The sequence below is a fragment of the Fukomys damarensis genome, unplaced genomic scaffold, assembly GCF_012274545.1.
Source record: "Fukomys damarensis isolate Sample0158 unplaced genomic scaffold, DMR_v1.0_HiC HiC_scaffold_28, whole genome shotgun sequence".
Classification (NCBI taxonomy): Eukaryota; Metazoa; Chordata; class Mammalia; order Rodentia; family Bathyergidae; genus Fukomys; species Fukomys damarensis.
The window spans coordinates 31,393,600-31,420,770 of NW_022900940.1; the positions used below are offsets into that span (position 1 = coordinate 31,393,600).

At 37.9% G+C, this 27,171-nt stretch overlaps 1 protein-coding gene across 8 annotated transcripts in view; it reads left to right on the forward strand.

The window, feature by feature from the left end:
- The window catches only part of Znf385d (zinc finger protein 385D), an 867,824-nt gene that overhangs the window by 585,871 nt on the left and 254,782 nt on the right, over positions 1 to 27,171 (forward strand). Inside the window, exon 1 of one of the 8 annotated variants that reach the window (XM_010622437.3) lies at positions 2,230 to 2,254. The exons of 5 other annotated variants lie outside the window; for them this stretch is intronic. In XM_010622437.3, the coding sequence (XP_010620739.1) occupies positions 2,245 to 2,254 (10 nt within the window). In that variant the 5' untranslated portion in view covers positions 2,230 to 2,244. Of the gene's footprint in view, positions 1 to 2,229; positions 2,255 to 16,394; positions 16,417 to 18,114; positions 18,180 to 27,171 lie in introns of those variants that run through there. 2 more of the 8 variants (XM_010622446.3, XM_010622416.3) reach the window with 2 other exon arrangements.

Genomic DNA, 27,171 nt, shown 5'->3' on the forward strand with positions numbered 1-27,171 from the left:
TTCCCAACTTTCTGAGTCTTTGTTTCATGTTATTATACAAGCCATAGTTTCTTTTACCTGCCTCGAAAACTTCAAGCAATCATTTTCTTCACTTTTAGTCTCCACTGCCTTTCAGCATTTTATATAAAAACATAGACATCTCACAAATTCTTCAAAAGGATCTGCTGCCATGCACCTTTTTAAAGATATCTAATTCTTTATATAAGGAGTAAATATTCTTTCCTCTGAATTTTCATATATAGCATTTCCTAGACCTATTTGAACAAGATCCTGGAGTGTTCTGTAAGTTCTAGGTTTCCTGTTCCCTAATTTCCATAGATATAGCCCCGTATTTTTAAAAACTTCCCCCAAATTTAACATCATAAGATTGTCAGCTGTCCACACATTATGCAACACTGACAGGATTTGACTCTGAACTAGATAAAAGATACTACAAATTATTTTAAACTTAAGTTGAAAATCTAGAAAGTTATGAGGAAGGAGTGTTCTTTCAGGGGAAACTTACCCTAAAATATATTATAATGCCATAGTATTTAAATAATTTGGTTCAGAATAATAGACAGGTAATAAAACTAGCTCAGAATTTCAAAAGGTAAAATTTGATACTTTTGTAACTAGATATTAAGTCTGTAATAAAAATGATATTTCAGCTCATTGGTAAAAGCAGAAACAAATTGTTTGGTGACAGCTGGGTAAACATTTAGAGCAATAAACAAAGTAGATTTCTGTTCCACTTCTTAAACCAAACTAAATTGCAGATTGAACAAAAATCCAAAGATAAAAATTAAGCTTGATATGTGGATGAAATTCAGAGTGAGCAAATTGTAAACACTTGTAGTAGACATACCCAGTGCTATAAAAAGTGAGAGTTAATAAATTTAGTAAAATAAATTTTATGCCTTACACTGGAGAAGAAAATCCAGAAAGTAAGTAAAAAAAATTAGAAAAAAATATGTATAACTCTACTCTCAGATAAATGGCCAAATTCTTTAATAAAGAGCTTATAAGAATCCAAAAGGAAAGACAACTAAGAATTGATGAAGGATGCAAACATATTCTAAAATTTCAATGAAGAACAAAAAAAGAACCAGAACAGCCAAGAACATATTGAAGGAAAAGAACAAATTTGGATGATTGACCCCACCATAGTTCAGAATTTTACTATGAAGCTATTATAATCAAGACAGTATGGTGTGGGTGAAAGAATAAAAAAGATAATAGATTAGAGAATCCAGAAACAGACTTATATACGTATTAACAACTGACTTTTATTTGGAGACAGGATCTCACTATGTAGTTCATGCTGGTCTTAAACTCAACAGCAATCCTCTTGCCTCAGCGTCCTGAGTGCTGATATTGCAGGCGTACTCAACCACACCCAGCTTTTCAACTGAATTTTGACAAAGGAACAACATCAATACAATAGAGAAAAGACAGTGTCTTCAAAAAATTATTCATCAAAAACTGGACATCCACAAGCTAAACAAACAAAATCTAGGTACAGACCTTAAAACTCATAAAAATTGACACAGAAATGAATCACAGACCTAATTAAAATGCATAACTATAAAACTCCTAGTTAATAACATAGAAAACCTGTTAAAAGTTTTCAAAATCCTTAAGCATTTTAAAATACAACGCTAAAGGCATGATTTATGAAAGAGAATTGATAAGGTGAACTTCATTTATATTGTTTCTGCTCTAGAAAAGACACTGTTAGGGGTTGAGAAGTTACGTCCCAACTATAAGAAAATACCTATATTTTCAAAAGACATATCTGAAGACACATTCTTATCCAAAACAACTCTGCAAACTCAAGAATAATAAAACAACCTCATTTAAAAGTGGACCAAAGACCTTTCAGAGACATCTACCCAAAGAATATGTAAAGACAGAAAATAAGATTAAAAGATACTCCAGTTTATATGTCACCAGGGGATTCAAATTAAAGCAACAGGGAGGTACTAATACACATGTATCAGAAAAATTAAAAGCAGTCTAGAACACTGACAACCCCAAATACTAGCTGGAATGTGAATCTCTCATTTATTGCCTTTGGGGATACAAAATCGTAAAGGACTATGGAAGACAGAGTGGCTATTTATGACAAAGCTAAACTTGCTATTGCTATGTAATACAGAAGTCACACTCCTTGGCATCTACCCAAAGGATCTGAAAATGTATGCCTGCGTGGATGTTTATAGCAGCATTACTCACAATTGCCAAGACTTGGGACCATCCAGGATGTACTTCGGTAAGTGATTGAAAAAATTATGATACCTTCTGAGCCTGTCATATTAGTTGCCCTAAAAAGACATGAGTTATCATGCTGTGAAGAGACGCAGAAGAGCCTTAAGTGCTCATTACTAAGTAAAAGAGAGCAATATGCGAAGGACACCCACTCTATGATTTCAACTACGTAACATTCTATAAAAATCAAAACCATGGTGATAGCAAACATGACTGGTTTTGAAGAGCTGGCAGGAAGAATGGATGAATAGGCGGAGCACAGACACATTTCAGGTTAGTGGAACAAATCTGAGTGGTGCTACTATGTCAATGCATCCTATTACGCATTTGTCCAAACCCACAGAATGTGGAACACCACGAGTGAACCCTAAGGTAAATTTGGGCTCTGATCGTTGTGAAATACCTATATATGTACATCATTTATAACAAATGTGTCACAATGGAAGATGCTGAGAATGGGTGGATACGTGTGTGCAGGATCCGATGATATATGGAAAATCTCTGTACTCTGCCATTCAGTATTGCTGTTAATCCCAAACCACTCTAAATATTTAAGTTGGAGAAAGAAAATGAATAGCCAAGTTTGTATAAAAAATATTATCAATGAAAATATACCCAAATATACTCATGGTTATGCTTAGCTTGACTCATAGCTACATCTAAATAATGAGATATATATAATAATCTTTCCATTAGTGGTTGGCACATTTTAAAGAGTTAAACTAATTTTTAAGATTTTAGTATGAATGGACCATTGTTAAACATAGTTTTGTGAATGGAAAAAAATTTGCAAACTACACACAGAGGACCATAATATTATATCTTATATCCATTTATATAATATATATATGGGTATGTCCATATATATTATTTATATATCCATATCCATATTTAAATTCAGTACTCAGTACTCTAACAGTATTTTCAAGAAATATTGTTTATTCCCAAAAGGCTCAGTTATATATCATGAAATATGATAAATGCAACCTGTAATCCCAGCACTCAGGAGGCTGAGGCAGGAGGATCACTGTGAGTTCAAGACCAGCCTAGGCTACATAGTGAGTTCCAGGTCAATCTTGACTACATAGTGAGACCCTGTCTCAAAAGGTCAAAAAGAAAAAAAATGTTAAATGTAACATTGGTCTTTAAAACGACAAAACTGAACAACAGTGGAAGAAACATCAAGTATAATTATAGTGTATTCAAAATATTAGAATGCTATGCAGCTATGAAAACAAAAAGCAGATCTGTATCTCACAACATAGAAAAATTTCTTGAATGCAGTAACAGGTAAAGAAAGCAGGACTCAGATGGCAAAAAAATACATCCTTCTGAGAGTAAAAACTTAAAAGAGCTCTTTGATAATCATACTGATATAACCATGTACGTTTCCAAATAAAATGCAAGAACTTGGTAGCAGCCACTAGATTTGGGAAGAGAATCTAGAATTTTTACAATATTTTTGTGCAGATAGAATGCTCTTTAGGTCAAGAATTTAAGTCTCTTGTTTGCTGTTCTATCCCAGGCATTAAATAGTGCCTGATATCTAGTTGATACTCAAAACTATCTGTGGAATGACTGTTAAATCATTTTCCCCCTTCTTCTAGGGTAGCTGGTATTGGATTCTGAGTCACTTTTTTCATTCTGTTGTTTGTATATGTATATATTAGCATGGAAAAAATAATATATTGGTTTAAAATGACTATGAAGTAATGTGTAAAAGGTTCCCAGATGGCTCTTCTGCTCAGCTAGTGTGAGAAGGCACAGTTGGGCCTCAGCAGTTCTCCTTCAGGAACTCTCTTTCAGGTTGGAAGACAGATGCTTGTGGTTAGGGGTTAATCTGTTTTCAGGCTGCTGGTCTCTGCAGGTAGTGTCATCCCTGCTCCAATGCTGAGAAACACATTTTCTGTGTTCTGTAGTCAGGTTTCTGTCCAACCTCATTTACCTTTTAGCTAAATGAATCTGGCCAAGGCCCTTAATATTTATGTCAGCTTCTGGTTCTTCAGTGAGATCTTGTGTGTAGTATGCACAGTACAACATTCTTAGGGTTAGATGGTAGCATTTTGGTGTCTAGCAGAAAGCAATGTAGTCAGTAAAAGATGAGAGAGTGAAGAATGGATAAACAAAGTCATGAAGACTGTGCGCTGTGAGCAGAGGCCTGAGGCTTCCCTTCCCTGCTCTCAGTGGCTCTGAGGGGAATTTCACACAAAATCAGAGGCTTATTTACTCTCAATTGAATATATAGTTAATCCTCTAGCTGTCAGGAGATCTTAGTCTCCCTTCCCTGTTTGTTAGCTGAGTCAATATTGCAGGGTCCAGTCTCTGACAGTTACTGTGAGAGGGGTCATCTGGGCTGATTAAGGGGTTGCTTCTTCAGGGCCCTCGGCTGTTGCTATTCTTCCAAGCCTTCCTCACTCTCTTTTGGCCCCATATTTTTCATCTAGTCACTTACCTGATTCAGGATGGATTCTGAGTGATTATAGAAAGGCAGCTCAGTAGGGTGCTGGATGAGCCCAGAACCATTACTTTAAAGTACCTTTTGGGGAAAGAGCGCCTTCGGTCCTGCTGGAGTTGCTCAGAGTTCACAAGATTGCCAGAGTCCTTCAGTCACACTGCCTTCCACTGCCTTGGAAATGGCAAGTTTATCTTCAAAGACAGTGGAGTGGGAAGATAATCCATTTTCACTGTAGGTTATAAGTATTCCCTCTTGTTAATCTTAAAAATAGCTTGAATAAAGGCCTTCCAGACAATGACTAGCAAACTAATATTTTAAGAACTATCCTTTAATGAGCAATTATAGTTTTTAGGCTTTGATTATTTTTAAATTTTTCACTGCTTATAAATCATTATACTTCAGGAGGAAGGTGCATTTGAATACGTATAAATAGAATTTTTGCTATCAATGAGCTCAGAATGATGGGAAAAGACCTCCTGCTCACCCTTCCTTAATCTTTGTCAAAGAGAGTGGCTCAGCATGGCATGAAATAGGATTTCTATTTCTGCACTCAGAACAGAGGCATTGTAGAACAGTCATTCAGAGCGTAGGCGGTGAAGACATTTCGGCATTGTATTAGAAGTTTCCTTGCATCGGTGCTGAGTTCTGCCATGTTCCTGGCCTGGTTCTAGACAGTAGCAGAAAAAGGAAAAGCAACAAAAAAAGAAGACTCCTGTCCTCGAAGAATTTACATTTTTTAAAAAAGAAGAGTTAGATATTAAACAATAAACCTAAAGAACCTAGGAAGTATCCTAGATGAGAAGTATCTGGCAAAGCCCTAGAATAGTGGGGTGCCTGCTGGAGTGGCCCTCATTATGACAGTAATAGGCGAGCCCAGATTTAATGAGTTAAAACCCTTTATCTGCCAGGAACTAACTGAGGGAGTTGGATGAGCTCCTCTGACCAATAGAGGCTAAGTTTCTTCATTTATGAAGTGTGAAAAATATATAATTTCTTGTGCCATGTTAAGAATTAATCAGACATATAGGTAAAGAAATAGACATATACCAGACCCTCAGAAAGTGACAGGGTTTATATTGCTTGTATATTGTTACAAATTGAGGTGTTTTAAACTTTAGTTTTAACAAAGATAAGTAAAATGGCTTTTTAAGTGAACCTATTTATATATTTTTTAAAGTAACTATGTCATGAGTTCCATATCGGCCTTGACCCTGTCTTCAGGTAAATTTATTTATTTTCATAGCTTGAGCTGGGAAAGAACGTGCTGCTACCTGACTGGGTAGGCTCTTTCACCTCATTTAACACTGAAGAGCCCACCTGGACCCTAACCTGAGGGGGCTCGACTGTGACTCCTAAAGATGAGAAGGCAGCACATAGCTAGACGGATGAAAAGGAGAGACTAGACACAAAGAGGTACATCTGGGCCCAAGAGATTGCATTGGTCACCTTTCCTGTCCTGCGGCAGATAGCGGACATCCACAACTTAGAAGGAGGAAGGTTTATTTTGGCTTTTAGTTTCCAAGCTTTCTGTTCACAGTGGGGTGGCCCTAAGAGAGAAACAGATGGCAAAGGATGTGGTGAAGGAAATTTGCTCTCGTCGTGGCATATGGGAAGCAGAGCAGGTGAAGAGCTCAAGAGGAAGTGGCCAGGGATGTTGAGCAGCCCGCAGGGTAATGTCCCCATGACTGGCTTTCTGCAGCTAGGCCCTACCTTCTAATAGCTCGTTCGACAATGAACTTACTGATGAGGTTAATGCCCTCGCGATCCTGTCACCTTTCTAGGGATTTCTTACTTCAGGCCCCTTTCTAGTAAAGATTCTTTGACACAGGAAGTAATTGAAGACAGGTGGATCGTGGACCCAAAATCCAGAAGGAGGAGCAAAGTCACTCAGAGGTGCAGAAATACGGAGAGAATGAAAACAGGAACATGGATGCGTGAAGCCGAATGCACTGTGAATTCAGAGGTAGTTAGAGTTACTTGCAGGACTTAGATCTTTGTTCATTGCCAGCAGATTTCAGAATTAGTTTGGAACATGGAGGTGGGGAGGAACCAACCCATCTGACCTTGCTATAGAAGTTGGCAGGAGATTCTAAGTTACATGGAAACAGAAGGCAGAGCTTGAGATGTGTGTTATAAAATTTTAATGAACTTGAGGAGGGAATGGGATGAAAAAAAAAAAAGGAGCCAGTGATGGCAGACCTGTGGCATGTGTACCGCTGTAGGCTGTTTGTATCCCTGAAAGGCTCCAAAAGGTTCTCCATCACCGCTGTTTGACTTGAAGAAGCATGCCTAAGCTGGGTGTGGTGGCACATGTCTGTGGTCCCAGCACGCCATCACTTGGGAGGCTGAGACAGGAAGATGGCTGCAAGACCAAGGCCAGCCTGTATTACATAGTGAGTTCAGTGTCAGCCGGAACTACAGAGAAAAGCCCTGTCTAAAACATAGAATAACATCAAAGAAGAAAATCAAGAAGAAAAAGAGGAGGAGGAGGAGAAGGAAGAAGATGAGGAGGAGGTGGCAGCTTGGCCTACCTTATTTGTACCATTGTTTTATTATAGAGAGAGAGATAAAAGGGTGAGGCAAACAGGTAGGGTCCACGTACCAGGTACTTGAAAGCATTGGTTTTGAAGGGCAAAGGGGAGAGATGGAGATAAAAGAAGGGATGCATATATACCCCTTACGGAATATCTCTTATTAATTTGGTGTTCAAGGCAAGTTTTTATCCAGAGCTGCTTTATGGTTTGCCCAACCACACGGGAAGGAAAAGCTATCATACAGCATGTCTGTTAGAAACAAGAGTTTACTAGGTGCTGCCATTAATTTACTCTGTGGCATCCTTTGGGGACTGGCACCACCCTTGCTGCCCTTCTATTTGTTTGTGCATCTCTCTTGAAAATGGCATATTATTATAGTCCAGCCTGAAAATGCCAGGCTTAGCTCCAGATGCCATGCTGATCTTTAAAAGCTGCAGTTGAGAAGCTCTGTGTATTTCAAAATGCATCTTTTTCATAAAGTGTAACATTTCACTAGGATAGCTTAGAATAGTCTGAATAAATATTACTGATGTTGCTAACAGATTTAAAGATCAAAAATGTTTTAAATAAATTAGTTACCCTCACAAGTAGATTTCCATGTCCTCATTTTGATTATAAAACCTCAAAGAAACAATACATAAGAAAATAATTTCTTTATATTTCTCTGTTTTGGGGGAGTCTTCTTTAGTGTCTATCAAAAGTTTGTGCTCCCTTCTCTGGACTATTTATAGTCAGGAGATGGATATTTTAGGCCATAAGGGACATCTTCTTATCAAATAAAATATGTAACAGATATGCATATTGCACCCACCCCACTTCCGCTATGTGCCCCAGGGTGGGAAACTTAAATTGCCTGATTGGTTCTGGGTTTTGGAACTAGCAGAGTAAATACCAGCACTGAAGTACTGGCTGAGACTTTGTAGAAAATTCACAGGCTACCCTAGCAGTGGAGGTTGGGGATCAAGGCATAAAGAGGCTATGCCATTTTTCCAAAATATAGATCACAGGACTCTTCATATAAATGGTTCTCATTAGAAAAATTCTGTTACAGCTTTCTTTTCATAATTAATGGTATGCTAAAAGTTATTAAGGAATTCTAGGTGAAGCTTGTCAGAAAGTACATGGACATGTACTATTCATGCCCACTTAGATAAATATTGACCTTCATGTTACCTCACCGGGTTGGCTGGTGGCTACAGCTGGCTGACTGATGTGTATACCAGTGGTTCTCACAGCGTAGTTCTCTGACTCGGCTTTCGTGAATGTCCCTGGAAGTTTCTCAGGAGACCAAATATGGTGGTGACTGGTGATTTTTTTTCGCATCATGTTATCAGGTAGTTCTTTTAGAAACTGCTCACCAACCAAAAATATTCCAAGTCCTTCTTGGCTTGAATGAAGAATTGGACGAGAGAAGCCAAAACTGGTGCCAAAAGTTTATTTGAAAAGTAAGGAGTGAATGGGTATGGGAGGATCCAGCTCTGCAGAGTGAACTTCGATAGAACAAGAGAAAAAGAAGGTGAAAGCAAAAATAAAAATACATGTTGCCTCTGGGAAATGCAGCATGGGCTGTCATAGGAAGTCACAATAGAGGACTTCATGGGCTTCAGTCTTTTTTATATTGCCCATTTCTCATGAGAGCTCTCGAGAAGTTCTACATATTAGGTCTTTGTGTTGCCCTGGGATCTTATAATTGACAGGTTGTGATCATTTTCCACACCCCATCTCCCACATCAACCATATGGTAACCTTCCTAAAACTCCTTTTTCTTCTAAAATTTCACCAATACCCCAAAACATAATGTCTTTAAATTAAATGTCTTGGGACTCATGGAGCAAACATATCGTTAGTATTCTCAGTCAGGAATATAAGCTAAGTCTACCCTGAAGGTGCCTGATCTTATCTGATCTTAGAAGATAAGCAGGGTCGGGCCTGCTTAGTATTTGGATGGGAGAAATATGTGCCAAAATTATAGCTATCCATAAAAAGGAGACCTCAATGATTTTTCCAGGTCACTTTTTTCAGACTACAATATGTGTGTAGCTAAATGCACAGACTTGTTAGACAATTGTTGGACCTCCCTGCTAGAGCCTCTGATGCAGTAGGTCAGAGGCAGAGCCTGTAAATCTGCATTTCTGCGAACTTCTCTGGAGATGCTCCAGGGGCCACACTTTCAGAGAAACTCTTATAGGCCAGTAGTTCTCATCCTTAGCTGCACGTTTGAATCACTTGAGGAAAGTTTCTAAAATTTCAGTGCCCAGGTTACACATCCAACCAATTTAGATTCTATAGCAGTGAGAACCGACATCAGTATTTTTTTAAAACCAAAGTTAATGCCAGTATACAACTAAGTTTTAAAATCATTATTCTAGTTCTGTCTTTTGCTCTCATTTTGCAAGTGAAAAAATGCAGGCTAAGAGAAGTGAAATCACTGAAGTCATAGAGCTAGTTGTAAAAGAGTCTTTCTGATGTCTGGACAGGCGCTTTCACTGCATGGCACTTCTTAGCAATATACTGAGGTTTAAAATTTAGCAATAAGTGCATAAGATGATTTTCTGGTATCTTATTATAGTTCAGACTGATTCAGTTGGTCTATGGTGATATCTGAGATTCTACATTTCTAATAAGCCCCTAAGTTTTGTCCCTATATCTCCTTCAAAGACCACAGTTTGAAGTGAAGTTGAAATGTACCTTTGCCTGGTTTTTGTCAGTATTTCAAATGTAAACTAAATAGAGGCCATGGCCCCAAATGCAAGATAATAGCTACTACAAGAAAAAGTAACATCCCTTAGGCAACTATATTAGACTAATTTGTAGATTTTTACCATTTTAGAGATTTTTGAGTAATTTCCCTTTCTCCTTTTTTCTTTCAGGGAAGTTCAGAGTTTTAACAATTTTTAAAATTTAACTTTTGCTGAAAATACACTTTGTTATAAAGATTGATTTGGAGATAAACCCACAATGCTAATTATTTTTAAAATTGATCCAGGTGTGTGTGTGTGTGTGTGTGTGTGTGTGTGTGTGTTTCAATTCTGCGGAGTATTATCAAATTGTGTTTATAAGAAAATAATTGTTGTAGTGTTTCTCTCTGTGATTTTATGTTTTGGACAGGTATAGCATTGTGGTTGTGATTTTGGCCTCTGCAATTAGAATGACTGGGTTCAACTCCAGATGTTGCCACTAACAAGCTATTTAATTATGAATATAAGTACTTAATCTTGATGAGATTCCTTATCTGTAAAATGTATACAGTAATGACATCTGACCTTACAGAGTTTTTGAGAGTATTAAATAATGTAATACATGTAAAGTTTTTAACAGATATCCAGACACTTAGTAAGTGCTTAGATAAATATTGACTTTCATTTTTTCCTCACTGGGTTGGCTGGTGGCTACAACTGGCTGACTGATGTGGATACCAGTGGTTCTCACAGCTTAGTTCTCTGAGTTGGCTTTCGTGAATGTCCCTGGAAGTGTTTCTCAGGAGACCAAATAAGAAGGATCCTTTATATCAACTCCGGGCAATGAAATTACAGAATGGAGTTGTCTTAGTAGGAAATGCAGAAGAATTGGTCAGGAGCAAATTTGGCATAGCATTTCAGGAAAGTTCCCAGTGGGCTTGTTACCAGATGATGGGGCCCAGGGAAATGTTTTCCAAATTCTTTGTATCTTGACAAAGAAATGGATAAGATTCACAGAGAAGGTAGTGGGGCTATGAATATACCAAAGGTGGAAAAGAAGTATGCACTGTGGAGTGAGAGTGGGCAGATGAACAGAGTCATAATGGCCACAAAGATAAGGGAAAGGGGTCTTTCGTGCACAGAATTCCTGGTGTGATTCCTTCCTCTTGCTAATAAGACGTTACCCTATCAAAAACTCATTTGGTCTCCTATCAGATTTAAATATTCTATCAAAGACCCAGTTGGTTTCATGCCAGATGTAAATAAAGAACTGAAAATCTTACTTTTCTAATGTGGTCACATATCATGCCCAGGAAGTATAGAACCATGCTGGAGCCTATGTTCTGTGCGTGTATCCTGGGTCTCCGTTATTTTCAGATTCTACCCAAGTGTTCTGCTTGGCTTGTCCCAGCCCTAATCCCCTACCTAAAGCTTTCTTGGAGGGTCTCCAGACTAGAGTACACATTTCTGAAATATATCATGTAGTTTTATTTGTGGGAGATGTATGGCAAACAAACATGTTCACTTGTTTGCCCAGTGGTTTGCAGAGTGTGCTTTCAGCACCAGCAGTCATACAGACCCCAAAGAATTTGGCAGAAAACCAAATTCCCTGGTTCTACCCTAGATCCAGTGAGTTTGAAAATTCAGATTTGGAGAATGGGAACCAGCAGCAGTTTGTGTTTTAAGATGAAAATTTGGAAAGTACGGCTATAGACAGAAGTAATCCTGAAGGATTTTAACCAGAAAAGCAATACAGTGGGGACTTTATATTTTGGAAAGATTACTTAGGCAGAACAGTGGAGTATTGATTCTAATCTCTGAATCAAAGACCACCGAGAGACTAGGAAGTCATCATGAGAAATTTGAAAATCCCACTTGGGCTCCAAGTACTGTCTGCATGTTGAAAATTCTGGAAGGCCTCAGAATATCTTCTTTACTTATGTATTCCACACATTTTTAAAATGTACTAAGTAAATTTTTAATTTAAAAAGATTCATGGAAATTCATGATTAAATTCATAAAAAGGATTTATCTTATAGTTTCTTAATCAACTGATGTGTGGGAGAAAATCCACTTATTTACTCAGTGTTTAGTAAGAATCTGTTATGTGCCAAATGGTTTTCTGTTTTGAGACAGTGTCTTACTAAGTTGCCTATGCTGGGTTTGAACTTGCAGTCCTCCTGTCTCAGCCTTACGGGTTGCTGGGTTTAAAAGCATGCACCAGCATGCTCCACTACAGTAGTACCTAGCTTGTGGCAATAGCTTTTCTAGGTATGAAGGGCAGAAAAATGCAGAAAAAGAAATAAAATTCCTTACATTGGTGGAACTTACATTCTAGAGGAGAAGCAGAAATATAACAAGATAAATAATTCATTTTTTTGTGTACGTGAATAATTTTGTTGAATAGAAAGATGAAGTAGGGAAAAGAAATAAAGAGTGATAGGAATTGTTTCAAAGGTGAACTTTTGGTAACATTCCTAGTAAGCTGAGAAATCAAGTACAGTGGATACCTGAGTGAAAATTATTCCTTCACTGTGGAGTAGCAAATATAAAAAGTGGGGGGAAACTTCCTGACGTGTTTTAGGAGTAACACTGAGGATAGCATGATTAGAGTAGCATAAGGCAAATTTAGAGGGATGACCTCTGGTGGTGAACGTGGCAGTGGTGGAGTTAAGGTAGGAAGATGACAGAGTGATCATAGGGCTCGGGGCTGCAGCATACATCTTTGCTTTTACTCTAAATAAAATTGGAAGCTATTAGCAGGGCAGTATTGTGGTACAGGACTGAACCCAGGGAGCACAGAGCTACATCCCCAGTCCTTTTTAATTTTTTTTAAGACATGTTACCAGTCAGTGCTCACTAGAGAAACAGATTTAATGCAAGATATATAAGGATTTACAAGGTAAGGTTAGTTACAGTGGCCCCACAACGAGTCAAGTGTGGAAGAGTGCAAAAGAGCTGTCTGTGCACTGGATATCTGAAGGACCCTGTCAGTGGCTTGCAGCTCGCTGTAGTGTCCTGTGCTAGTCCTTATCAGGAAGCAAAGAGCTTATGCTGGAAGGCTGAAGGGTCTGTGGTGGAAACCAGGAGACAGTGTCCAAAGTGAAGGTGGAGACTGGAGTGAATCTTCCTTCTTTGTTTCCTTTTTATTCTATTCAGGCTTTATTCTGTTGGTTGATGCCACTCACACTCAGGGTGGGTCTTCTGTCTTCAGTAAATCTCTTCTGCTTCACCCAGAACTGTGGTAATTCCATTAGTTGGACATTTTCTTACTCAAGGTGATATATTCATCTAACAGTAAAAAGACATGATTTTCCTAAACTACTACACCTGACTGTAATTTGAGGGGTGAGGATGCTGAGGATGCAACACAGAGTCTTATTCATGCTAGGAAAGTGCTCTATGACTGCATTACATGGCCGGCCTTTTTTATTTTTGGAGGCAAGATCTCCCGAAGTTGCTCCGGCTGACTTGAAACTTGTAAACCTCTTAACCTGCTTTGTTGCTGTAATTACAAGCATGCATCACCATGTCAGACTCTTAGCTTATGTTTGTTTTTTTTCCACAATATGTATTTTAATCAGATAACCCAAGCATTAGTTTACTTCTTGGATTTATAGTGATTTTTCTTTTTCCAATTTTTGTGTTTTTTTTATTAATATTATTCTGATCTGTCAGGAATAGCTTGAATGTGGGAAAGGGTAAAAGTAAGGAAACTTCTCATGACAGTTGGGAAACATTTCAGGTGAGACATACATGAAGGTTCACTGCACACAACAGTAATGACAGAGATGGTGGGAGGTGTCTCCTTTGAAGGTAAAACTGACGGAATTTGCTGAGTGCTTTGGTGTGGTTAATAGAGGATGATGAAGCTTCAGGGATTCAGTGATAGGAATGATAAGAGCTGTCATTTCTTGAGATGGAGGTGATTTTAGAGGAGTATATTGGAAGGATGAAAAGTGTTTGGTCTTAGACATATCAGGCTTGCAATGCCTGTTAGATACTGAAGTGGAAATACTGAATAGGTAGTTGGATGTGCTGAGTCTGAAGCCTCAAGAAATAAACTGAAGGTGTTCTCAGCAGATAGGTGATATTTAAAATAAGAGATTGAAAGAGGATAGCGAAATTTGTGTAGAAAACATAAATGAAAATGTGTTAAGTTACCATGCCCAGGCTCTTAGTGTTTTTTAGTATTTAATGGACATGAGGAAGTGTTAATTTAAGTATTTAGTATTTAATGGTGAGGAAGAACCAGTGAGGGAGAGTAACAGGTGACATCCAGATTACTAAAAAGGAAACCAATACCCTAATCCAAAGGGGAGGAAATCAGTAGGTTAAGTAATGTGAATATTGAGGACTGGCCATTTATTTTCACATTGTGTGGATCATCCTTGGACGGAAGTTTCATGGAGTGATGTGATGGAAAGCTTGGTTGAAGTAGAATTTGGAGAGACAAGAAACAGGGATTTTTGTGGTAATAATTGTAAGCAGCCTTTTTGTGGAGCTTTCTTGTAAAGAGAAGAAAATAAAGTGTCAGCTGGAGAAGATTATGTGATTGGGAAATTTGTTTTGTTTTTGAAAACGAGAAATAATAAATTAATTGAAAATTAATAAGACTGATAATATGGTAGGAAAAGATATTAGATGCAGAAGAGAGAGAAGAGTGAAAAATGAGGTCTTATATAGGCTTTGGAACATGGAATCGTGGGGCTAGATTGGATTTAGTTTGCAATGTAGATGTTCATTTGAAGAATCAATGAAGGGTAGAGATTTAAATATACAAAACCTATTCATTATCTTTATCTACTCTACCCTGAACAAATTTCTTGTCTCCTTTGTTTTAGGGCCTCCTTGGCCCCTATGTAGTAAGTTATATGTCTATTTTGAGACTAGATGGATGAAAGGAAAGACTGATGAACAAATTAATGAATTAGTGAAATGGAATCAAAGCCTTCTGAGATTTTGTGCCTCCTTCTGTTGTGTCCAAATTAACAATGGCGTCCACTTCAAAACCAGAAACTTCCTTGAAGAACTAGAAATGAAAAGGGGAATGAATAACCCTGAGAGTGCGTTGGAGTACATTGCTAAGAGGTGAGAAACTCATTAACACTTTAGTCTGTCTTGGTCAGCTTTCAGTTGCTGAGGCAAAATACCCAACCTCTACATCAAGGAGGAAAGGTTCATTTGTTTCACAGTTCCGAGTTTCCAGTCCATAGTCAGCTGGTTAAATTGCAGTGCGTCTGAGGTGAGGCCTAACATGACACTGGGAAGGTTTGGTGGAACAAGGATGCTCATCTCATTCTGGCCAGAAGCAGCGAGCCCAGAGGGAGCACCAGACATAGTCACCAAGGGCACAACTGCATGACGCACCCAGACACACCAACCAGTGTGATTTAGTAATCCCCCAGCGATTTCACGATGTATTACATTTTATAGTTTTATATTTAATTACATTTTATTTACTTTATACGTTTGTTCAGAGGAGATAAAGAAAACCAGATGCTTATATATTTGCAATCCAGAACAATCTTCATATGTACTATTCTCATTTCTGTTTGTCATAAATTTTGACATATATTCCAATTTATATGGATAATAAAGTTTCTCAAGTTAAAATATATATTTAGTAGAATTTTGCGAGGGTATATGAATGTCCGGAATTTGTCTAGACTCTATTTTCTTGTTATTTAAATAGCATTTTGGATGGTTTATACCAGGAAAATATGCAATTATTACAACTGCAGAAAAGTTGCTTATTGAAATATGGGCATTCAGGGACATTCTACATTATGGAGTAAGAAAAGAAAGGACCATGAGCTCAACTGGACAATGGGCTATGCTAAGAATTCATAGGAGAGTCACTGGAGAATAAAGAATTAAGGGTACCTGGCCTTAGAGGCAGAGGTCTTTCTCCATGAGATGGACATCACATGCCTGCTGTGATGCCTTGGAAACAGATATGTCCAAGACAGGAAGAGGAAGATTGTGGAGCAATGTAGTGGTTTTCAGGAGAGAGAGAGGTATTTTAGGGGAGTGAAACCATGATGACCAGAGGTGCAAATGTGTGAAAGAGTGATGACTTGTTCATGCCAGCTAGTTTGGGGAGTAGTCGTTTGTCAGTTTCTATGGAAAGAAAGACCCACGATGGTAGGAAGGGCAGAGGAAGTGAGATATGGTGATGCGCACTATTTCAAAAGCTCTGTATCAAGTAAAGACTTTGTTATGAAAACCTACAGAAAATCATCAAAGATTTTAATTAGCAAAGTAGTATTCACATCATTGTCCAAGTTTAAGAAGAAGATTACTTGGTCTGTAATGTTACACCTGTATTCTCTAATAATAGGGAGAAGGTTGAACAATGGGTTTTCCGGATGGAGTTCCTGCCTCGTTGCTATTGTCCACCTCTCTGCATTTCAGAGCTACTGTCTCACGGCTGTTAGAGGAAATAGGCCTTGGCCTTGCCTGCTTTTATTTCCTTTTAGTATCCTGGAAATGAGATGTATGTAAATCCAAGAAAATGTTTTCCTTTTCTTTTATTCTTTTTTTTTTTTTTTAGTATGTTTGCAGTACAGAATGATTACATTTGTGTTGGGGAGTTAGTCCATGTACATAACACATCCCTCTACCTCCTTCCATTTCTATACCCCCTTAAAAGTTTCAAAAAGCAGAATAAGTATTTTTTAGAGAGAAATATCTCTGTTCATTTTTTTCCGTGTGATAGCAACAGACTGTATGTCAGCGGTGTATGGGCTCTTAGGGCTGTCAGAGTCACTCTATGACTGTTGTTTTAGAAACAGCCTTGAGGGCCAGGGATTTAGCTCAGTGGTTCTGCCACCTGCCTCGCAAGCTCAAGGACCCAAGTTCCATCCTTGGTACCAAAAAATTAAAGTAAATAAAATAAAAACAACCTTGAAGTCAATAACAGGTGACTCCTGTCCATATAGCCTGATAACTTCCCCAATCTTGACAAATGTTAATAGAATATAAGAAATTCTGAAATGATTTTAGGGAGAGAGAATAAATATTTTGTTCATAGAAAACCTTTAAAGAGGCCAGGGATTCAGTTCAGTGGTTCTGCCACCTGCCTTGCAATCACAAGGTCCTGAGTTCAACCCCCAGTACCAAAAAAACAGAAAGAAAACCTTTAGAGATGGCAAAACTACCATCCAAAAAGGTTCATGTTGCTCAGAGACCAAGGTTACATTGTAGAGAAGGGAACTGGAAAGTGAAAGAGGCTTTTGGTTGGCAAAATGGTTTGATTACTTTGACTCATTAGGAATGGCTGGAATTTAGGAAGAATTCCTTAACAACAGAGTCTTGGAAGAATTAATCAGACGAATTTATGTAGGGGTGAATTTCCCACCCAAGAAATATTCAGTGAGAGACTAAATAATTTCTTGGAGGAAATATTATTCTGGAGATATTTAAGCATTTATGGTTCAAAAGCCTTAAATGCCTGGGAAATTAGCATAGATCCTTTTTTTTAATTTATAATTTTATATATCCCAACTATTAATCTATAGGTATAGATATTCCTAAGTGTAGATAAAAATGACTGAGGATCAAAACATGGAAAATAGGGAGACTATGAAACACTAGTTTAAAATTGGGCCCAGCCTTCCCAGGTATATTGTGGAATTGAATGATTTCATGTTAGTGGAGGCTTGCACAATTTACTAGATATAAAGAAGTCAAAGTAACTTACAGAAATTCAGAAAAAGTACTTTATGAACAGCAAAATAGGTTACAGGAATTTGACAGGTAATCTTAACAATACCATTCTACCCTATCTTACCAGATTATTGGATGTTGCAGACCCCGGACACTCAAGTTATTTATCTACTTATTTTTATAAAGGTGTAATTTACCCCTTTCAGTTTTTAGTTCTACAAATTTTGAACACTGTACATAGCCACATAACCACTATTAGAATCAAAATGTAGATTGTCCTTTTTTTCCCCCTTCACAGTAAACCTACTGTACTTTTTCTATTCCCATGCTGTATAGATTTAAAATGGCCCCTACAGCTTCATAACTTGTGTAAGGTGATTGGATTATGGGACATTACAGGCTGGGTTTCTGTTAGGAAGTGAGGTCTTTCAGAAGAGGCAAGCCACTGTGGATATGATCCGGAATAGTTTATCTCCCTTCTGGGCTCCTTCTCTAGGCTTCCTGGTTGCCATGAGGTGAGCAGCTTTTACTCTCCTATGCCCCTTTGCTGTGCTGTTTCTTCTTTGGGGCAGACTAACCGTGGCCTGAAATGTGAGTCAAAATCAACCTTGCACCCTTTAAATTGTGAGCCTCAGGTATTGTGTCTCAGGTGTTGTGATGATGAAAGTGACTAAGACCACCTGATTCCTGGAAGCACTCATGTGATTTCTTTCCTATTCTGGAATGTTATAAGTGAAATAGATAATACATAGTATTTTGAGACTGGCTAATTTCACTCATCCTTAAGTCTGTGATATTTATTCATGTTTTGTGTACCAATAACTTATTCCTCTTTATTGACAAATTGTATTCCATGTATTGATATGCCACAGTTATCAGTTAATTGGCTTAATGGAGGATGGTTCTCATTGTTCCTAGTTTTGTTAAATTACAATAAAACAAAATAAGCTGGACTGAGTTATGCCTTGAATCCCAGCACTGAGGGAGGCTGAGGCAGGAGAATTGCAAGCTCAAGTCCAGCTAGGGCAATTTACCAAGACCCTTTCTCAAAATTAGAAATAAAAAGGGCTGAGAATGTAGCTCAGTGGTAGAGTACCTCTGGGATCAATCTCTAGGGCTGCCACACAAAAAAAGAAAAAGATAAAATGAAAGAAAACAAAATGCTAAATACATTTTTAAAAAATAGTTTTATTTTCCTTTGGAAAAGGGAGAGTTGGAATATATGTTGAAATAAACTTTGAGAAGCCATGTATTCATTTTCTTTCTTTATATCAACTATGTGAAAAAGGTTTTCTCTAATAGTCTGTGCAACCTTGAAGTTTTTAGTTCCATTATTATGCCAGAATCATTTCTATTGAAAAGAATTAGGAAATAAGGAAAGTGATGGCTTGGGAATAGACAAGAAGGATAAATAAAAAGATGATTATTTTTCCAGGGGAGCCTAGCAGTAATTATTGAAGAGAGTCTCCTTTTCTAATTTATATTCTTGTTTTCCCTCGAAAATCAGTTGGCACTAAGTCCATGGATATATTTCTGATAACTCTATTCTGTTCCATTTGTCTAGTGTTCTATAACATAGTAGGATGTATGTAATTTACGACAACTTATTATATAACTGAAATAACTAAAAGAGAGGAGTTTGAGGTTCTGAAAACAAAGAAATACTTATTATGCTGATTTGATGACATTCCATTACACACATGTATCAACTTATCATTATACCACAGAGATATGTCCAATTGTTATGTGTCAATTAAAACTTAGGTAGAAAATTGCATGGTAAGTGAACTGAAGGTTAGAGAGAACTAAGGTTAGAAAACTGTTTATTGATGAGAAACAAATGGAGGCAACTTTGGGTCATAAAATCAGAAAGTCAATGAACATTTGAAAGATATATTACACAGAGTAAACATTGTTCCTTCCCATATTTATTTGGTTGTATTTAGGTAGTTCATCAAAGCAAAGAGATTTTATATGCATCATTGTTATTAAAGGAGGTAGAAAGTGGAAAAAAGTAGTTTGGTATCCATTATAGCTAAAATAAAACATGTATTACTAGCATACATTAAATATGTGGTCTGTGTGCATTTGATTTAAGAAATATAAAAAGAAGTATTAGGCTGATGAGAGTTTTAATCACACCCTTAGTTCCAGGATGTTATATGGTCTTACATCTCTCACTATGAATTCTACCGTGGAAGGTTGGAAACAGATATTGAAGGAGAAGCTTTTTTGTGGTTTTTAAATCATAGTAAGAGTAAGGATTATTAAGATCAGTTTTCTGTGTGTGTATGTGTGCACACGTGTGCATTCTGGACAGTATAATCATTGACTTAGTGTTATCATGAGATGCCGTGGAAGAGCTTTGCGCACTTATGTGCAGGCTTTGGGATGGTGATTTATTTATGAAGGTTTATAGCTGGTTGGAGGTAGAGTTTGGTCAGAAAAGACAGGTCACTGAGGGTGCAGCTTATCTCTCTGTAGCTCCTCTGTTCACTCTCTCTGCTTCCTGAATGCCATGCCATGAGCACCTTGACTCTTCCATACCCCTCTGTCATGCCTTTCTGCCTTGGAGCATTATGACAATGAACGGAAACATCTTCAAACTGTGAGCTAAAATAAATCTCTGCTTCTTTCAGTTGTGGATGTTGGATGTTTTAGTGATAGTAAAGTTAGTAAGACAGATTTTTTTTAGCCAGAGACGTGGGTCATTGCTATGTTACTATTTGATCATGTGGTTTACATGCCTTTGGAAATGTTTTGAGGGAGGGGTTTGGAAAGGTGTGGAGATTTTGGCTGGAGAAGCAGAACTAGAAAGCTGTAACCTGTAAGCTAAACTTAATGGGAGATTCTAGTCAGAATGTACAGGACTGGAATGCTTATAAAAAGGTAGATGGCAAACACCATGCTCAGAAAGTTTCAGTTGTTAACCAGGACTCCATTGGCAAATGTATTACAGACCATGTATGTTATGCTCTGGTTGAAAATTTATGCATAGTTTGCTTATGTCCTGAGAACTTGCAGGAGACTGAGATTAAGCGTGGTAGATTAATCTGACAGAGGAAATTTTAAGGCAGCCTAATGTTGAGGCTGTGGCATGGGTGTTGTTGAGGGCTTTTAGTCAGCTCTGTGGGACTGGCTTAATGATGTACAAAGTTTGGCCAGAAAAGAAGTTCCAGTAAAGCTGGGGCCTGTAACATTGGAGTATTGGAGTAAAGGAGAACTTGATTGCTCAGAAAGTTAATGTTTTTTTTTTAAAAAAGCCAAGAACTGTACAAATGAATAATTGAAAGATTTCTTGAGGGCATCACAGGAATCAGTAAGATCCCACCCTTCACGGGCTCAAATTGCAAAAGTGATACACTGCTTTGAGGAGAGAGCCCTAGACACTTTATTTCAGAAGGAGAATGATTCTACAGGTTATTTATGCTTGGGAACTAAGTGCACTGTGCCCATTCTGACATTCAGAGGCTGAAAGCAACTGCCATGCCAGGGAGTCTGGTTGCTCAAGCTGGTGATAACCACATGGTTCTGATTTACAGCCATGCAGCATGCAATACTTGTGGGCTCAGAGAGACTTACATCCAGATTTGAGGAGAAGGCCTGAGCACCTGAGAGGGCAGGGTGTTAGCTGTGAAAGGGAAACCAAAAATGCCGTGGATACTCCAGGAAATTGGAGAAGCCAAGCATGTGGAACTGCTGAAGAGAGCTATAAGCAGTGAACAAAGCCAGACTGACAGAGAAGTTATAAGAGCTACAAGCACAGGCAGCGCTATAGTGTTAGGGCTGCTTAGAAGCTATTTGGAATTCATATCAGGCCACAACTTGCCCTAGATCCTGGAAGATGGAGGTACAAGATTTAGTATTTTTCCTGCTAGGCTTTAGTCTTGCTTTGGTCCCATTGGTTTCTGTCTTCCTGTCCCTTCCTTTTGGAATGGAAATGTTTATCCTGTGCCATTGTATACTGGCAGTTTTTATTTCTCTTTTTGAATTTTATATGCTCACAGTCAAGAGCTTGTCTTAAGTCTCAGAGGAGACTTTGTACTTTGACTTTTTAGCAACGTTGGAACTTTTAGGATTCTGGCAAATCTTAGAGATGCACTGAACATATTTTCAACAAAAGGCCTGTGTATCTTTTAGGGGCCGGGGCAGTATGTTGTTGTTTAGAGCTAGATGTCCCCCAAGAGCCTAATGCACTCATAGTTGGGGCTTTTGGAAGGTGAATGGATTATGGAGCTTGTAGCTGACTTGCTGTTAGGAGGTTGATTCTGGTCAGGGCAGGCAGGTAACTGGGGGTGTGGCTTGGAAGGGTTTATCTCCCTCCCCAGCTCTTTCTTTGACTTTCCCTGCTTTCTGGATACCACACTAAGAGCAGCTGTCCTCTGCCACAACCTTCTGCCATGTTGTCCTACCTTGGATCTAGCCAGTTATGGACTGAAGCCTCTCCAAACTGTAAGCCAAAATACGCATCTTCTCCTTTAAGTTGTGGGTGTTGCGTATTGTTTCTGAGAGATGAGGAATGTAACTCAGACAAACAAGTTAATTATAGAAAGATAAATGAGCCAATGAAAGCAACTAATGCAAATAAGTTGAAAAGTTTGCACAGTTCTGCATTTTCAAAGTTTGTCATATTAATACTACAACTAGGAGGACTCAAACCAAGCTCTAATAAAATGATGTTAATTAACATTTTAATATAAAAATAAATGAAATGATAGAAAAGTAAAAATAGCTTATGTAATTTGAAGAAGTTAGAAGAATAATACCAAATTCATTTCTAAATTCTGCAACTTGAAATGCACTGTTTCTTAAAGAAAATGAGTAAAACACAAAGGTAACTTAAATGCTCACGTGAAGGGTGAGTTATAAAATTAGCCAGAACATTTAGGAATCACAAATTACATGAGAAGGTGATAGCAGTCCAAAGCAGTGGCATTCAGCAAGAATAACCCAAGTTTAAATCCTAGTTATGCCATTTAGGAATAGTGCCATCTCGGGCAAGTTCCTTTTCCCTTCCCGGGAGGTGACGCCTCCCTCACTGGGTTGCTTAAGCTTTACATGCAATGGTGCATGCTAAATTCTTAGCTTAGCACTTATAACAAAGTGAGTGCTCAATAATTACTAATGCTGCCTGTGTGAGTCATAGTAGCCCAAAGTAACCCAAATAAAAGTTTTAAATCCTTTTTCCTTATAATCACCTGCAAATTTAAGCTAATGGTTAGTATCTTTAGCCTAGTAATTGAACGAGCCTTGTCATGGAGTTTTGGAGCTGAGAGGAGGTCCAGATACAAGGTCTACCTGTTCTCTGACAGACATGGAAACTGAGCCACCTAGGGGTTATTACTTTCCAACATCCTCCATGCTCGTGCCAGCCCCTGTGCTAAAACTCAGGGCCTCTTCCCACCTCTCTTCCATTCCGCATCCCCACTAAATGGCTTCAGGTCACCAAGTACAAGCCCACTTGTATAATCTTTCTCAATCCACATTTTTAACATTTAAGAAAAGCTGATCTGTCATAGTATACAGTTTATAGATTTTTTTTTTTCTAGTTTCTGAATGCTGATTAAGGAACTGGATTTTACTACCTGGAAACATTAACCAACATACTGTTGAAGAGACCAATATATTCTCAGGTGATCTCTCCTGTGAAAGAATTTATAGCTGTATACAAATCAACCATGCTCTTTCCAAATGCTGCCATCCCAGGGGAGCCCATTTTCAGTTTTAACCCAGATTACCATACACTTCTGTAATCTGCAGTCATTTTTCTCCCCAAAACATTTAGGGGTTTAAATACTTTCTAATTATAAATACCTGAGTTTTTCCCCCCTTTTAAGGTTCTTTTAAAGAAATATTTGCAGTTTTGCTTAAGGATGTACTATGATGATGGTTGAGTCTAAAATTTAATCTGCATTGAAAATTGCTTCATATTTTTAGGTTCTTTGTAAAAATTCTAACATTTCAGAGTTAAATGGTATTCATTGCACCATGAAATACAAATGAAAGCTCGACTTCCTACTCTACCAGAGGATTGTAAACAGTCCCACACCTGTGCTCAATTTATAGTAAATCAAGCATTTGGAATTTTGTTTCATGTTGCATATTTTAAGTGCCTTTGATAAAGATGATGTGATTTGTAAGTCACATAATGGAGCCAGTTTAAATAGGGGTTATTAAAAAAGGAATAATAGTGATTTATCTGAACATCTCTCTCCCTTGGCAGCATGATTCAGATTATCAGTTTGTTCAGTTTTTATTTAAATAATAACCAGTCCTCTCAGCAAATAAGACTCACTCAAGTTTGAAGTACATCTGGGTCTTATTAAAGGTGAGCTACTGAGAGCCTTTGAACTGAAACTTCGTCAAGCTTTTCAGATTGTCTCTATGGATTTATTTACACACACAAAAGAATGCATGGTGAGCCAGAGACTTGAAGAAAGCAAAAATAATCTACTAGCTTGTTAGACAAGATTTTGTTTTTGGACTAGAGTTTGCATTTCTTTTTGTCTTTTTGTCTATCTACATATCCTTTCCTCACAAGAATGGTTTGACTCTCCTACTTTGACAGTTGCCTTCATGGTGCTTGGTATATGCAAAGCAATAGGTGTCTGATATCGGTCTCAATTATAATTGATTGTGGCACCTAAAAATATTAGAAATGGCAATAAACCCTGGTGATCCACGGTCACTTCTAATGATAGAATAATGTCAACATAAGATTGGAAACACATTCCTGGAGCCGCAGTTTCTGCCTCTAGGCAAGGGGCCAGCTGTAGCTTGGGAAAAAAAATTTCTAAATTTTCTGTTTTATTCCTTCAGGTTATAAGTATGCTGTGACTTGTGAAAAATTAATTCCTGTGGTCTATTTTCAACCAAAAGATATACCCTCTTTAGAAATATGTGGTTTTTTTCATTGACCCAGGTTTAAGAAGTAAAAAGTGAGTTGTCTGTGAAGTTGTTTTAAAAGGACAAACTATAGGGTATGGGAAGTATGTATATTAAGATCAAACTGTTAGTGAAAAAGCCAGAATGCATGACAACAGCAAATTAAGAATTTTATGTCAGTGTTTAATCACATGGCCTTGTATGGCCTTGTTGAAGTCTGTTCTGTTTTTGTTCTTTGGGGAAAAGTAAGTTGATTTTCAGTCATTATTACTTCTATAAAGATGAGTAATTTTCTAAGGTCAAGTTGTCATGTGGGGGGAGTGGTTAGATCCTTGGAGAAGATGAAGCAGTGCCTCAGATGTTCCACGGTACACAGGGGTGGTAAATTTCCACTTCCTTCCCCCACCTCTACCACCATTGATCCAGTCATGCTTTCTCCCTGGTGACTGAGCTCATCTGGGCACATGTCCTAGGATGAGGTTTTGGCAACCCAGGTTTGGTGTGGGAGTGGCAGGAATTGAGCCATTGGGTCCTGCAGGGTCACAGAGCAGTCCAGAGAAGTCAAAGCCAGACATGTGAGTGAAACAGCGTTATCTATGTCCACCACAAAGGGTCTGGACCGGAGGGAGGCAAGGCATGTTGGAGCAGATGGGATTTTGGGTGGTAGGAGAAGGCAGTGGAGCTCTTAGAATCTGTTTCCAGCTCCACTGTCACAAGACCTCTGGCAGGGCTCTTCTCCTAGCTATCAAATGAAAACATTGACAAAATGGCTTTTGAGGAGCTCTTTCTACTCTCATGTTCTGTACTCTCTCGTGTCTACCTAGGAAGAAGAAATGCATAATAAACAAGGGATAATTCATAGTATTAAATTTTCAGTGGAGTAGAATTCATTTATAATCAAGTTTCAAATTAACTAGTAGTTTCTAATTAGTGGTTTTCTCTCAAACTCTTTGGGATGTTATAATAAAACTTTTTTTAAAAGTAACAACATAGAACTTGCTGTTCCTCCTTAAATCTATACCAAGAAATTATTTTTAATGTTTAAAGGAGCTCATTTTTCTAGGATGTTGACATTGTTTGATGCATTTTCTATGTTAGTCACATGGGGCAGCGTTCTCAAACTGATCACTTTCTGACTGCTTTGTACTTGCAGACATTTTATTTGGATCACGGAATGTCTCACAATCATTGTTCCTGACAAATTTTTTAAATGGAGAATTTTGATATAGAAAAATCATTTTTTTCTTGGAGGATCTAGTAACACCAAGACTGCACTTTTTAATGATAATAATTCTCTGGATTCATGTTTTAGCTGCCTCCCCTGTATATTGTGGGTTTTGTCCAATAGTGGGAAATTAGACTAGAGCCATTCAACATTCTCGTGAGCATTTATTAAGCACCAACTCTTTCTATTGCTTTTTTAGAAATGTTAAGATTAATAAAATCCATTCTTCTGTGTAGCATGCTTTTCTAAACACCCTACTTATTATAGGTCAACTGCTTTTCTGGGTACTGGGTTACTCTGAGGGATACATCATGATTTATTGGAATTTGCACTTTACTAGAAGAAAAAGATAATGATGAAAGGAGCAAATAGTGTGGAAAATGGAGTCCTACAAGAGGCCTTCAGGTCATTTATTTTCTCACAGTGACCAGAGCTATAGAAGCCAGAGGGCTGAGGAGTTCTGTGTTGGAGTCCACACAGATCAGCCTCCCAGGGCAAGCAGAAGGTGGGGAGGACCAAGAGTACATAGAACAAAGAACATATTTATGGTGTTTCTTTCAGGCATTTTTGTCTTAATCTGAAAGAACTACTTCTAACATAAAGCATTGTAGGATATTTCAATAGAGATAAAAAAGAATTGTTTTGAACATCTCCCTTATACTTTTTAATGATAACATTAGCACATACATATCATCTGAGTATTCTGTTGCGATTTTTCTCATTTCTTGCATTATATAACTTAAATACATTTTCAAAGTCTTGTACCAACTCTCTACAGAGAGCATAGAGCTTGTGTCCTCATTTATTCTCTTCTCTGTTTTACGCACTAATAAGTAAGGATTAAAAAGACCAAATGAGTTACTTGGTATCACAAGGTCACAAAATTTGTCAGAGCCAAAGAGATTGTCTTTCTGCTCAGCTGCAGAGCAGATCTTAAGGTCTTCTTTTCTGCCTAGCTGCTTTCCCCAAATCCCTAATGATGCCTTAGTGCTGGCTGTTCCTTCTCAGAGAAAAGAGTATTTTAAACAGAAGGCATATGGTATAAATGCCTCTCTGTATTTATCAGTCAAGACTTTTAGGACTGAGCAGTCGTTACACATAAGTCTGCTCCAATGCTGTGAGTCAGGTCCCTTTTTAGTTGTGTTGCATAAAATGTCTCATTCATTCGTGACATCCCTGAGTCTGGAATGATTCTTTTCCCAGAGACTCACACGGCTCACTCCGGCACTTCTCCTGGCCCTTGAACAGTGTGTCACTTTAACAGAGAGGCTTTCTCTCTCTCTTCCATGTGAGGCTCCGTCCTGGCCCCCTTCTCTCTAGCATAGCACTGTCAAATGTCAACAGGAGCCACAAATGCAAGTCATATATGAAATATAATTTTTCTTGTAGTCATATTTTGAAAAAAATCAAAAATAGACTTATTTTACTTCATTAATACATCTAAAATATAATTTCAGCATATCACTACAATAT